This window comes from Thermobia domestica, chromosome 13, assembly GCF_964235325.1.
Source record: "Thermobia domestica chromosome 13, izTheDome1.hap1.1, whole genome shotgun sequence".
Taxonomy (NCBI): domain Eukaryota; kingdom Metazoa; phylum Arthropoda; class Insecta; order Zygentoma; family Lepismatidae; genus Thermobia; species Thermobia domestica.
Window position 1 is genome coordinate 143,483,209 of NC_137466.1, and position 15,040 is coordinate 143,498,248.

The 15,040-nt window shown below is 36.0% G+C and overlaps 1 protein-coding gene across 1 annotated transcript in view; it reads right to left on the bottom strand.

The window, feature by feature from the left end:
* Positions 1–14,740, bottom strand: part of LOC145668604 (beta,beta-carotene 15,15'-dioxygenase-like) — a 44,924-nt gene extending 30,184 nt beyond the window's left edge. Inside the window, exons 1-2 of the mRNA XM_081736631.1 lie at positions 14,554–14,740; positions 230–363 (exon numbers count right to left, since the gene is read on the bottom strand). Coding sequence (XP_081592757.1) covers positions 230–363; positions 14,554–14,623 — 204 coding nt within the window. The 5' untranslated portion in view covers positions 14,624–14,740. The remainder of the gene's footprint in view (positions 1–229; positions 364–14,553) is intronic.
* Between the last annotated feature and the right edge of the window lie 300 nt (positions 14,741–15,040).

The following is a 15,040-nucleotide window of genomic DNA, read 5'->3' on the forward strand; positions in this document are numbered from 1 at the left end:
GTCATCATCTAGCGAGCAATTCTGTTGTGCTATATGCTTCTTACATCAGTCCAATAACCGTTCAAAAGTTAGCGGTGGTCATAATGTTTTAGCTGGTGAGAGTAAATGAAACATTCCATTCTCTGAGATTTTCATAAAAGAAATACTCGTTGTGGTAAATAATAACTATTGTATGATAATAAGCATGCATTTATACAGATTCAGTGTAAGTTAATGATTTATTACTTACCTTCCCATCCTTGATATCAAACTTGTAGAGCACTCCATATCCATCAAACCAGTGATTTACAACAAAATCTCCTAGATCGAATTTTCCAGGACCTAGTCGGACTAAGCTGCCTCGTAACCAGTTTGGAATTTGACCTTTAAAAAAGTTACCTCAATGATTTAGGTCTCGATATGAGATATGAATATTCAGAAAGCTTGTAACTACTAGTTAAACTCAATACAATAAGTAAAGATTCCATTAAAAGAGATATGTATCCAGGAAAACAAATGAAATAGAGGCTGAACCTTCTTGATATCGTGATACGAATAGTTGTTCTCGGGATATCAACCAGGTGACGTGTTTATTATAAGAAAATGATAATGAATATACATGGACAATGTACACTTCACCGGTTGATATGCCGAGAACAACTATTTACAAGCACAGCCGTAATTAGTGGGAATCAAGGAGCCATGGCCTCCTAAAATACGGCTGGACCATAGATTTAGATTAAATTCTTTCAATTCTCAGAAGAAAGGATCATGTTTTCCCGAGCAGGGCCGTGCCGTGGAAAATCAGCGCCCGGGACGAGAGTATACGATGCCGCCCCCATACATATATTCCAAGCAATTTTTCCTATCTTTTTCCCTTTTTCTCCCGAATTTTTCGCCCCCTTACTTGGGCGCCCGGGGCCGTCGGCCCGCTCGCCCTCCCCCCACGGCACGGCCCTGCTCCCGGGCAAAATATCGCAGAGCCTTTCTATTTTAAGTGTGCCTCTGCTGGCGCTGCTGTCGATGTATGTTTTCCCGTACCTCCGTCAAAAGGGCAGGAACAAGTTGCTTTGGCCGAGATCTTTCAATAGTTGGATGTGGACAGGGTTGTCACATTGACAGACCTCGCTGTCCACTATCTCGTTATTCATTGTAAGTAGCCTATGATCTTTACTCACCAAGACCAAATGACTGAATGACAAATTGGCAACATAGCCGAGCCCATTCACTTCTTTCCCCCAAAGAAAAGGGAAGGTTTCCTCCTTAAGAGAACGGCGGAGGTGGGGCCGAAGTATGTTTCACATATTTTCCGAGGGCACACTTGAAATAGAAAGGTTCTAGTTACGCCAATGTTTGCAAGAATTAAATTATACTGAAGTATAGGCCTACTTTATAAAGGATTCTTTCACTCGCCAATTAAAATACGTACAATGTAACACTTGTGACAAGTTTAAACATTTCGTAATGAAATCGAATCTCCTGTATACCTCTAACTAAATTCATGTCTGCACGCCTCGCCTGCGTGGTGCTTTAAATGTGAATTGATCCAGGATTTCGTCAGGAGCGGTAGGGTAAATATGTCGACGTGTAAAAAGGAATGACATGTTTAATTCAAAGTCTCATGATTATCACTAGAAGTACTATATGCACACTTATAGTTAAAATCAAAGTTCAACAAGCTAATATGGGAACTTCAGAGATTGCATATCGTACACTTAGCCACAAAATGTATAAATTTCATATTAAGTTCTATCTTCGTTCAGATAAGAATATATATACATAATATGACATTAGACGTGAACTTCTGAAATGAAAGATCATGAACTATTCCAGAATAATTATGACTCTGAGGAAAAATTTACTATAAACTTGATAACCGCAATGACTCATCTAGAGGACTAACAGCCTTGAACTATTGGCGTGTTTTCACAAAACTGCCCAGAGCTAGAGAGAATCACTTCCTCCTGTTTCCTTCTTCTGCATTATTATTATTATTATTATTATTATTATTATTATTATTATTATTATTATTATTATTATTATTATTATTATTATTACGCCCCCTATGAGACAAGTAAGACCTATTGAAGTTAAGAAAAGAAGTTCATATCTATTTAGCAGGAAACGAATTTAGAATTTTTGCAAAATAACCACTACCTATTGGAGACGGAAAAAATAGAATGTGATGAGGATTCGGAAATAACTCTTTTGTGGTGGTGGGAGGGAGATGCAGTTCTCCTTATACGAATTCAATATAGATGATGAAGTCTAAAGCTGGATTGTCACTTTACAAGAATCTCGTAGCTCTCATTAAAAAAATCTTGCAACACGATCTTTCTATTTACTGTTTACACATTATAACTTTCTGAAAGCGAGAAAGATATCTTCACTCATGCAGCACTGCACTCTAGTGGACAAATAGTGAACCTTCTCATTAGAAACGTGTAGTTTGGCGCGCGTCCCCTCCTCGTCCAAAAGAATCCGTTGTTTCGGAAGCGGCGAATCATTTTTTCTTTACATCAGCGAACGAGCAATAGCAAGTATCAAGAGCAAGACGACTCAGAAAGTTGCACATGGTTTGACTCCTTGCAAGATGAAAAAAAAAAAAATGTTGTATGTCCCTTTCAAGACTATGTTTACATGGAGAAATAGGTCTATTGTAGGGTTGCAATATTTTATTTTGTGACAGCTCCTAGATTCTTGTAGTGACAACCCAGCTTAGGGGAAAAGAGGATATGCAAACTATTGTCTATGTAACACGGATAATATATAAGACCGCGTTGCCACGTTACAAAGTCAATTATCGGCCACGGGCTGAACGAGAACTCTATACCACAAAAATATTTTTTCCTTTGATTACAATTACCAAGAATAACCTAGACTCACTTGCCGTGCAAAACCAGAGCACTTACCATGTTAATGATATGCTTAGCATTCTGACATCTCGTTATAAGATAACTCGCTCGCCTGACCGCTTTCGGCGCCAATCAATAATGGCTTAATTTCATTGGATGGCTGTCGACCTACGCTACTTACACATCAAGAGAAGTCTCAAGTTTATTGGGTTATCATATACACACGCGCTCCAGCAGAGATTAGCAACCAGCTCCACGTATTATTATTATTATTATTATTATTATTATTATTATTACTACTACTACTACTATTATTATTATTATTATTATTATTATTATTATTATTATTATTATTATTATTATTATTATTATTATTATTATTATTATTATTATTATTATTGTTGTTGTTGTTGTTTTCGGAAGGGAGCCAGAGGTCGATTTGTGATGAATGTTCCGAATATTTAACGAATGGTAAATATCTGGTCGATAATTGATAGATTTTCGCCTAAATTCACATTAATAATTTTCAATGAATTATTTGCGTATGAAGTCGATCTTGCTAACAGAATGTTTGATAGGATTTTATAGGATGTTGACAGAAGAGAGAGGCCTCGGTTTAGTTACCTTTCTTCTGAATTAGAACAATGATTGTCTCTTTTCGCTCTTGTGGTAATTCAGTGATTGAAATGGGTAAGAGTAAAGATTTGTCTCATTCGTGTTTCTGTACTTAGACTACTATAAAATGTGTAATTAAAATAATTTGTTAATATATTTCACAGTGGGGATGGCATTCCAGAAAATTTCGTAGTCTAAATTGCCAATAATCAGTCTTAAAGTAGATCTAAATAATGTACTTTCAATACATTGTTTAGTCTAGTGTAGAAACGTACCGTTACTTTGCGATAGAACTTAATGCAGTCATCTTGATTTGTCAATGTTGAGCCAATAAGCAATTTCTATACAAATGATGTAGTTTGCATGTCAAAATATAAATTCCCGACATAGTCTACCTATTGTTGTTACAGATTTGCGCAAGTCTCTTACCGGATAATGCTGAATGGTCTGGCGGGTGTCCAAGTGCGAAAGGTGGTTAATTAATTAATTTATTTTGTATGATACCAGAATTATTTTCAATGATATTAGGTGCGTATAATTTGTAAAAGTACTGAAAATGAAATTAATGCTTTTCAGTAAGTAGGAAATAATATTGACTCAATTTTTTCTTATATGTCAACAAGGGCGCTCATCAGGGGGGGGGAATGTGAGGATTCGCCCCCCTAAGAGGAAATCATACTTGGGAATATCGAAAGTCCAACAGAATTTTTACATTAGTTACAGCAAAATTTGAAACCTCGCTTATATTTGCCCCCCCCCCTTGGAAACCACAACATGGGCGTCCTTGTATGTCAATCACATATTCAAGTGCTATTCGCCGCAGAGAAACAAGTAATTCTGTCACATTCTACATTAAAGTATGATTATGCACATGGGTGCACCGACTTTGTTCATTTGCTCACAACGAAAGCATTAAAAACTGTTTGTCTGCCAAACACAGATTCTAATCCGTTTACCTAATGCATCTAGGAGAGATTACTAAGTCAGTAAAGCAAGGTTTAGATAGTTTTTTTCCTTGGTCTTCTAAATAGTATGTGGAAAACATGAATTTAGGAGCATACCGGAAAAATTGTTTGGTTAACTATGATTAGGAAAAACTACGCGTATAAGAAGTGAATGAATTACGAGTATTTCATTTTCCAGAAATTCACTTCCACAATTTAAGAGAGTAATAAATTTCTCTGATTTATACCCCTCGGACTTCTTATTGTGACAAGCAATTAGTTAAATCCATGATAGAGGTAGATTTGTTAAAATACAAAATTTATTTTACTTCATCCTAATAGTAATACAGAGTGTTCAAAAAGTCTCTATACACCTGAATTGTCACATATTCAGAGCAACGAGAAAATTATTTTACTCAAAATTTATTATATTTTATGACATAAAAGCACTATGTACAGGGTGTAGCATATACACACACATTTTAAAACACATTTTCACAGCAAATGTTGGAAATGTCCCCCATCAGCCTCCAAACATGGTTGCACACGTTTCAGGTGTATAGAGGCTTTTTGAACGCTCTGTATATATATATATATATATATATATATATATATATATATATATATATATATATATATATATATATATATATATATATATTAGACACGACTGTGTGCATAATGGAAATCCAATGTCTCGGCGTGAGACATCTTGGCTTGATTCTCAGTGTGGAACTCAGACACGAGTTACATGTTAAAATGTAGGTCCACGTTTCATAATAATTTTGGTAATGAAAAGGGCGTTTAGCTCCAAAACAAGTAACTAATTTTCCTCACAAGAAAACGTAAAATGATTTTATTTTTGTAAAGGAGAGAGAAAGAGAGAGAAAAATCAGTAGAGTCTCTTAAGATCTCGTGTTCATTCACGTGCAATATAACATCAGCATTTCAACTTGATTTCTACAGTAACAGATTATGCTGTGTCTTCACGCTCGACGAATATTGTGACTTTTTTTCTGCCAGTTTTCATTAACAAGTAAATAATACGTGACCTTTCAACTTAACCTCGAGATACGAGCATCCTATTCATTAAACATCGAAAACTAAATATTAAAAGAAAAAAATATGGACAGAAATGATAGATTTTACGTCAAATGAAATTTAAAAAAGTTATGTAGATGATAACATTTCCTTGGCTAAAAATATAAATTAATGTAATACTTAAATGATATGTCATATTTTGACCTTCACGTGTCTAAATATGATTAAATGCCGATTTGGTAGATTTTTAAAATTTATTTTACATATTTCTGGACATTGCCGACATCTATGGTCCTAAGCGCGTCACATGTGAGGAATGACGTCCCTGAGCGAGCACATTATTCGGAGAAGGGGGGCGAAGAAAGGAATGGAAGGAACTAAACTGGGACCTATAAGTTAGGTACCATTCCGGCATTTGTCTAGTGAATGAGGAAAACCCAGGAAAAACCTCAGACAGGAAGACTGGCCTTAAAAAAAAGCTGTTACATCTTTTTGACCGGGTATACGCACGGGGAATGGAAACCGAGGCCACTTACACCAAAAGTGAGAGCATTAGCGATTACGCTATCCAATTTGGTAAAAACGAAAAAAATAGGACTATTGTGGGCTTTGGACCCGAGTGTAAAAACCGAGTGGGCTTTGGACAAACACAATGTGTGGGAGTTTTCTCGAGACTCTCCCACTCACGTCACAGCACCATTGTTAACTATTTCATGATCAGCGTCTTCCTGAGCCCATAATTGTATAACATTAAACTAAAAAAAAGAAAGAAAAAGAAAGAAAGAAAGAAAAGAAAAGAAAAGAAAGAAACTCCCTTAGTTCCTCTCATAAAGCTCCCTATGTGTTGAAGCAGGTTTGAAATGAAAAAATGAAATTTTTGAGATTTACGTCCCACGGTCATGCCGGTTAGGCTAAAGGAGACGGTGATGATGAGAGATGAATGAAATGGTGGAATGAAGAAAGTAGGAGGAAACGGGAGAACCCCGAGAAAACCCACGCACACGGTGTTTGTCCACCACAAAGTTCATTTGGGGGGCAGGGTTTAAACCCGGTACTCCAAGCACCAGAGGTGAACGCTCTACCACTGAGCCACCGCGGCCCCAGGTTTGAAATGGTTATTAATGTCAGAATGATACAAAAACATCTTAAATGTAATGAAATCTTTCAGTTTTACTACCAGGGTTGTGTTCCTCTGTAGATTAAACGAGACAGATCATTAATGAATGATTATGAAATTAATTTATGGAATGAAAATGTGGAAGGAAACAGGAGAACCCGAAAAAACCCACAGACACAATGTTGTCCATCACAAATTCATTAACTGTTATCGAACCAGAGATCCCTCAAATAAACGCTCTACCACTTTCTTTTCTTTAAAAATCCTTCCCAACCGGGAATTGGTATCTTATGTTCCTCTTACGTTAGTAATTTCATTCACTTTTCTACTTAAATCAACACAACAGGGATACGAACACAAAAACTTCGAGAACAGTTAAAAAGAATGTCCATGTTTTTCAGAGGGACTCGAATCTCAAATAGATTGCGTCTCACAATCATCAGCCTAGTGTGTCTCGGACAGCTCGACTACATCACACAAGCTACCACTGACGCACCAAACTACGCCCCCGTGATGAAATTTAATTTTAAAATTAAAGTATTGCGAAACACAATGCATTTCTAATAAATGTGAGCTTAGTAATCTCTATGGGGTACTAATCAATAATCCCTAGACAGGTGCTTATAAGAAAAGGGTCAGTTTTAATATGGAAATGAGCAAGCTAAAATATTTTTTTTCAATAGAGTACAAATACTTAAAAACCTTTGTTTTACGTCCCACTGTTATGCCGGTTAGGCTAAAGAAGACTGTGATGATGAGGAATGAATGAAATGGTGGAATGAAGAAAGCGGGGAGAAACGGGAGAACCCCGGGAAAACCCACGCACACGGTGTTTTTCCACCACAAAGGTCACTTGACGCGAGCTGGGATCGAACTAAGGACCTCATGCACCAGAGGTGAACACTCTACCACTGAGCCACTGCGGGTAATTAGTCAAAGTGTGATAGCAAAATAGTTGGTGGAACGAAAACATGGGAGGACATGGGAGAATCCTTAGAAAACTCACGGACACGACATTGTCCATCACAGACTCATTTGTGGTGGAGCCAAACGACGGACCCTTTGCCTAGAGGTGAGCGCTGTATCACAGACCCTCTCCGCTGTCCTTCTCCCTAAAGTATTGTAGCTCTAATATACATTATTATTATTACTGTATATCCAGATTTTTTCTTTTCCTCTGTGTAATTTCGGTCACTATTAGCTCTAATTAATTCATTTTTTTTATTGGTGATCCTGGCTATCAGTGGAGCGTAATTAAACATGTACTGTCGAGTTTTGGCAAAGCCCTCTACACGTAGGACTGTACATACGTGTAACACGTTCTCATTATCATTCTCATTATCACATTGCTTCTCGTGGGACCTCACATGCTCGTGTGAGCTCTGATTGACGTGTGTCGATTTAGCTCGTCGTAACGTATGCAGTCTTCACCTCTCTTGTCAGCTATAACCAGAAAGCTTGTCGACCATGTTCGGAATTGTCTGACGCTTTCAAAATCGATTTTTAGAAAATAGTTTTGCTCACACACTTGTAAGAAGAACATTCAGCAATGGTCAGAATTTCCAAGATGATATATAGGATGCCCCATAAGGCAATCTAATGTATGTTCTGATCTACTTTTTATTTTAAAAAAAGTATCTTCCAAAACGTTAATGGTAAAACTTGCAATACTACAGTAGGGAAGCAATGAGACATAACTTTGAAACTTTAAAAAGAAAAGGGATATCTTAGGATAGCGATTTATTTTATGGCTGATGAATAAGAGAAAATATTTTCTCAGAAATCCTAATAAGTAATGAGATCGAGATGAAGCTACTCATCTTATTGGTAATTGTAATGTTACTTATTCATATGTGCAGTGTGTGGATATGCATGTCCGTGGATCTGCGGCTATGGGATTGACAACTTTATCAATGGAGAATTAATTGCTAACTAACTTTAGTGAAATATGAACATATTAATTGTAGTAAAAAATAATAGGAGATTGTTAGATCTGATTCCATCTTTTTCGTCAGTCTAAAATGTCAATTTTCAACCAAGTAAGCAATTTTAAAGAGTTTGGTTTACAACTACATTATATATTCACCTTGTTCATTCGTCCGGGAAGCAATAAATCTTAAAACTACTCAATGGTTCACTATCAATGATGTTCAGGATGTAGAGGATCTAAAGTTAGGATCTGAGATGGTTGATGGACATGGTATTCAAAGCGGAACCATTTCCGGTTTCAATGGTGGTCATTATAGTGCGAAAACTGTAATAGATAGCACAAAGCGGATTCAGCGTCCTCAGTTTGCATTTCAACTCCATCCTTAACTCTCACTGGAATTGATAGAAATGTGTTGCAACCTCCTGTTTCAATATTAATCTACATAGAACATAAACGATAAGCGATGGCGAGAAGCAACGTTTTTTAAACTAGATTTAGCGTTCTGAGAATAGGTACCATCATCTATCTTAACCCTACATTGAAACCGGAAGTAGTAGAAAACATCCACTTCTGATTTTAACGATGATCACAATAAAGTAAAACCGGTAATGGCTCTATAATTAATTAAGCTCTGTCCACTCTAATCTCTGTACTGAAACTGGAAATGATATTTTAATATCACTTCAGGTTTGAATAATAATTGAGAAACTATTACGTCATATAAACCAAACTTCTTCGCATGCTTGCAGTTGTGGCGTAGTCGGAGACCGAACAGCCGGACGATATGGTTTAGATCCTCAGTGGAGGAGGAATTTATTTCTCGATCTACTCTCCTAAATGATTCAGGTGCTCCTAGGAAAACTTAGGGGTAAAGTTGGCAGACCGTAGTATTGATCACAAAACCTCCAGTACGTTAAGGAAAAGCGGATCCTTTCTCTTACAATAATGATGAAATTAAGAAAGAGCGCAAAGAATGGAGTGAAAAAGTCCATTTTATGGAGCTCTTACTAATTTTAATTTAAATTATACACAATATCACGATCTTATTTATCTTAATCACTCTGAAACAAAGATTTTCAATCTACTTGCTCCTAATGCTCAACATTAGCGTAACTACGTAGTGCGCTTGTACACATCCTACTAAAGTGGTTTGATTTTTTCGTCGATTGGGTTATTTTCAATTTATTGAAATAACGTTTTATCTTATTTTTAATACACTTAAAACCAAATAAAATGAACATGTGAGAATGTTGTATTGGGAGGTAGACTGGCTTTAATCCCTTTGTGCACATCCATACGAAAAGTTATGATTTAATTACATTTTTGTGCACACCCATATGAAAAGTTCTGTTTTACCTTTGTACACGCCCATATGAAAAATCCTCTTTTAAATACTTTTGTGGATACCCACATGGAAAGTTCTACTTTAATCACCTTTGTGCGCATTCATATGTAAAGTTATGCTTCAACTGCCTTTATGCATACACATATGAAAAGTTCTTCTTTAATCACTTTGTGTACATCCATATGAAAAGTTCTGCTTTAATTACCTTTGTGCACACCCATATGAAAAGTCCTGCTTTAATCGTCTTTGTGTACACCCACACGAAAGGTTCTTTAATTATCTTTGTGCACACCCTTATGAAAAGTTCTGATTTAATTACTTTGGTACACACATATGAAAAGTTATGCTTTAATTGCCTTTGTGGACACTCATATGAAAATTTCTGGTTACGCCTATGCGTCCAAGCTAGTAACCCTGCAAATCCCATATTTTTTCTCTCGTAGTCTAGTATATAAATTCCTATGTCGTTTGTAATTCCTGGTTTGAATTTATACGTGGATAGGGATGCACGCGAGACGAGAAATGGAAAAGTCTCGTCTCGTCTCGCAGCCTCAAATATTGGTCTCGTCTCGTTTCGCAAATGTGAAGTCTCGTCTCGCGTCTTGCGCGAGACTTTCTCGCATGGTCTCGCATATATTCTGGTCAAAATTTTGCAATGTGTTATTCTATGGCTGTTAATGAATGATGATGTAATATTCTGTCCGAAGGCAGGTATTTGACCTAAAAGTCCCTTGGCAAGCTGAATCCTTGGTGGTTTGCCATTGCTTTCCATGGGATGAATGTTCAAAACATCCTAAGGAGACAGAACCTAAAGTTCAACATGGTATCCGAACTTGTGTCCCCTCCGCTCCAAATTAAAAGAAAAGTTGTGCTGGAATTTGATTCCTGGACCATTAATTTTCGTCAAATTAATAGTATAATTTACAGCAAAACCAGCATAAATTGTTGCTGGATCCAACATTGTTTTCCAGCTTAGAGGTCTCCAGCAATATTTGGCTCTTCTAAAATATCGACGCCACTATCAACATTTACACGTTTTGGTCGTTTCCTTGAAGGGTGATTTTCCATTATAAAGATGTTTTTATTCCACCAAAAGCGCTTGTAGACAACAAAAGAACTCCTCACAACACAATACGACCCAATTCTTTGGTTCGTTCGCGCTTGTAGCAATGTTGCATTATCGCATTTTATCAACTTTCGCTTTCAACTTATATAGTGTTGCCAGATCTAGAAAATAAAATTACTGACAGATATAGGGCCATTCCTACCATCTCGCATCAAACCTATAGGGCCATCCTACCAAACCAGTGTTTGAAATAAACTTCCGAACTAGAGGGGAATGTTTTTGATAAATATATAGAAAGAAAATACTTATTCCATGTAAAAATATCATGTTATTTCTGCGAGCCGGACCCGGGATAAACTTTGACGAGAGGGGATTTCCCCGCCATCCCCCAACATAAATCGCTAGTAGAAATATCACATTTTGCAGCAATAGGGAGTCTTATTCGCTTTTCAGACCAAAAAACAGAAGTTCATGTATTCGTGCGCGCCCGCGTGTATGTGTTTGTGTCGCAAAATAAAGTCCTAAATCGATGTTTTAATAAATTTCCAATTTACAAAGCTTTTCTTTTTTAATGATGTTTAGAAACTAAAGAAGGCTTTAATTCTGAAAATCAACCTTGAATAATAATAAATCTCATAAAATGTCTATTGTCCCAGTCACTTTTTTGTTCCTGGAGGCACTAACGCTCAACTTAGAAAATTCAATAAATGTAAAATCACTAATTATATTATTACATGTAATTCATAAATGTTGCGAGACTGCGAGAAGTCTCGCGAGACTTCTCGTGCGAGACTTAACTGAGTCTCGTCTCGTATGGTTTAGTCTCGTCTCGCGTCTCGCATAAAATTTTCAGTCTCGTCTCGCAAATGCGAGACGAGACGAGATTTCTCGCGTCTCGCGTGCATCCCTATACGTGGATGTATTTAATGCATTATTTTTCACAATTATCAAGACTATATGTGGAGTTTTTCAGCGGCCTTTATTCTCTTTCTGCCATTCTTTGCAAACGGTGCGCAGGGACATTTAAGAATGGTAGAGATCGAAGTTACATTATTTTTTCGAATGGTGATGAAACACGAGATAATCTTAGAGACATAAGAAGGTAAATTGATTCAACGGTTGATACATTTAAAGTAAAATCTTTTAGTTTTAGATTAACGGTTATACAGTGTACTTTAAAGGAGACGGTGACATAAAGAATTAATTAAATAGTGGAAAGAAGAAACTGGGAGGAAATGGGAGAACTCTGAGAAAATACACGCACATGCTATGTATTCACCACAAAGACCACTTGGCACAAGCTCGAATCTTTAGCAATGTAAGATATAATGTTTATCTAGAATTTTCTTCTTCTTTCAAAAATAGAAACTAGCATATTGAAGTTTTTTTTTTTGTTTTTTTTTTAATAATAAATTTACCTCAACAGTTCCAAACTAACCGTAGCGTTATTTCGTACGGGGGACTATTTCCACTGATCTCGGCCTAAATCTGTTTCAATTAAAAAAATGTATAATCTAGCGTAAAAGGGACTATATTAATTATACACAAATTAATTTAAATGTTTTATAAGAAGAATATTATTGACCTTATTGTGTATCGATAAGATCAATACTCTGATTTTATCCGATTTCAAATTAGGCAAACAGAAATTTCGGATTTCTAATCAGATTACAAGTGAATTCAAGAACACTAATGTACATAAAATTCTGTGTGTTGCATTATGTACACTCATGTCCAAAATTATTGTCGCATGTCTATAAAAATGTTGAAGGAATATAATTTGATAACGAATTCGTCCGGTATTTCTTATAATGTTAGTCTGTGTATAATCGGCAAAGACATGTATGTGGCAAATTTCATGTCAAAAGAGCTGTAAATAAGAATAAAACGAAAATAAAACTTTCGAGTCCATTTACCAAATTTTGTTTTACTTGTTCTAATTTTCATATATATAATTCTTTTCCTATGAAATTTACCACAAATATACATTTCCCGATTATATACATAGTAACAGTATTAAAAGTACCCAGCAAAATCATTATCAAATTATATTCTTACAAGAAGACAGTTATAGATATGCGACAATCATTTTCGACATGAGTGTACATCCCAAACTAAAATATACGTCGATAATTTGGAAAATGAAAGTCTCTAGTGCACAAAAATATGTGCACAAATTAAAGTCAATTCAATACAAATTTGTGCGTTATTTAGTATACCTACAAAAAGTACAGGAATCTATTCTGGATATGAAAAAAAAAGTTGAATTTTTGTCAAAGTACTCATTTCATTCTCTTCAAGCAAAAAGAGCTAATTTTCTTGTATTTATTTAATATTTATTATGTTTTGAATAAACTTATTCGTAGGATAGATTCACCGAGATCTCTATCAGAAATCTCCTATTAAGTTCCCAATAGTAAAATGCGCTTACAATGTACACTTAAGAAATTCTACAGTAGACATATTTGATCAACGTGTAAAACAATATTTTGAGTATATAACTTAACATATACAGTAGAATAGATGCATGTAGCAATGTATCTATATTGCTCCACACAGTTAATTGATACGCACTTATTGTATTCAATAGTCAATAATAAAATCAAATAAAATAACTGCTTCAACTTTTTTAATTAAGATAAACTTTCTGTCCAAAAATTTCAAGAAAGATTCATTCTCGATATACGCCCGCGTTAAAAGAAATAATTACGGGCATTCATCTTTGTTTAACAGGACACTTCAGCATTAGAGTTAGAAATGTGGCCGCGATGGCTCAGTGGTAAAGCGTTCATGTTTAGTGCGTGGGATTCCTGGTTCTTTCCCAGCGCGTGGCAAGTGGGCTTTGTGGTTAATAATCACCAAGTGCGTGGATTTTCTCGGGATTCTCCAGTTTCCAGCTTCTTTCTTCATTTCACTATTTCATTCATTCTCATATCATCGCCGTCTCTTTTAGCCTATACAACATAAGGCTGGGACCACCTCTGGTGGTTGGGGTCCCTGGTTCGATCCCAGCTCGCGCCGTGTGCACTTTGTGGTGGACAAACACCGTGCTCGTGGGTTTTCTCGGTGTCCTCCCGTTTCCTCCCACTTTCTTCATTCCACCATTTCACTCATTTCTCATTATCACCGTCTCCTTTAGTCTAACCGGTATAACAGTGGGACGTTAAACCTAAAGATTTCATTTCATTTCATAAGGCTGGCACGTAAAGCTGATAGATTTCATTTCATTTTACTATTATTTCTTTCTGTATATGGATAAAAGTATAGGCTTTGTTTTTTATTAATCATTATAATTAGAATCTATGTCGAAAGTTTTTATCAATCATCTAATATACGGTATATATCTTCCAATTTCATGTGGTTCGGGTCACATGTTAAGCTGTAGGTCTCATATAGTCTCGGTGCTTAAAGAGATGTTAAACTCTGATCCAGCCAACAAAGATCTTCAAAAAAAATAAAAAAATTAATAATATTTAATGATGACTCAGGTAAGTTACATCCGTAAAAAATAAACTTATCTCTCTACAAACCAAGGAGAAGGAAGTTTATATAACGTTCTCAATAGGACATTAGGTAAACATACTTTTCCTTAGCTTGTAATCATTTAAAGTTTACCTTGTGTGACTTCCCTCAAAATCCGTCACTGAATATTAAAACTTACCTTTGACAACTGCATCAACAGGTTCCTTCTGTTCCTCTGCACTTCGAAAAAGATTTGAAAAATCCGCCATATTGGAATACAAGTAGAAGTAACAAATATAATACTAAAGAAAATATTATAAATAATACGAACTGCTCTAGCTCTGTAATACACCGTTATCAAAACTACTGTGAGCCATTATGCACAACGCGGGGCATTTAATATAATATAGCCGGCATCTGCCAAGTGACTGGGCAGAACTCGCTCTCAAGGTTATTATCTAAAGTTAATGTTAACTGTTGCGGCTGGCGATCGAAGCTTCGCTTCTTTCAAGGAATAACTATGAATGATGTTTCGTGTAATATACCAAGGTCAGGAGGTTAGCTATACGGATTGTTGAGAAATTTCCGAAATAGAAAATCAGAATCACGTGAATCTGCATCTGAAGTTTCTTTTTCTTATATTTCATCTTTCTCTCGTTGTCTAAGTCTAGAAAAAAAAAATGTAA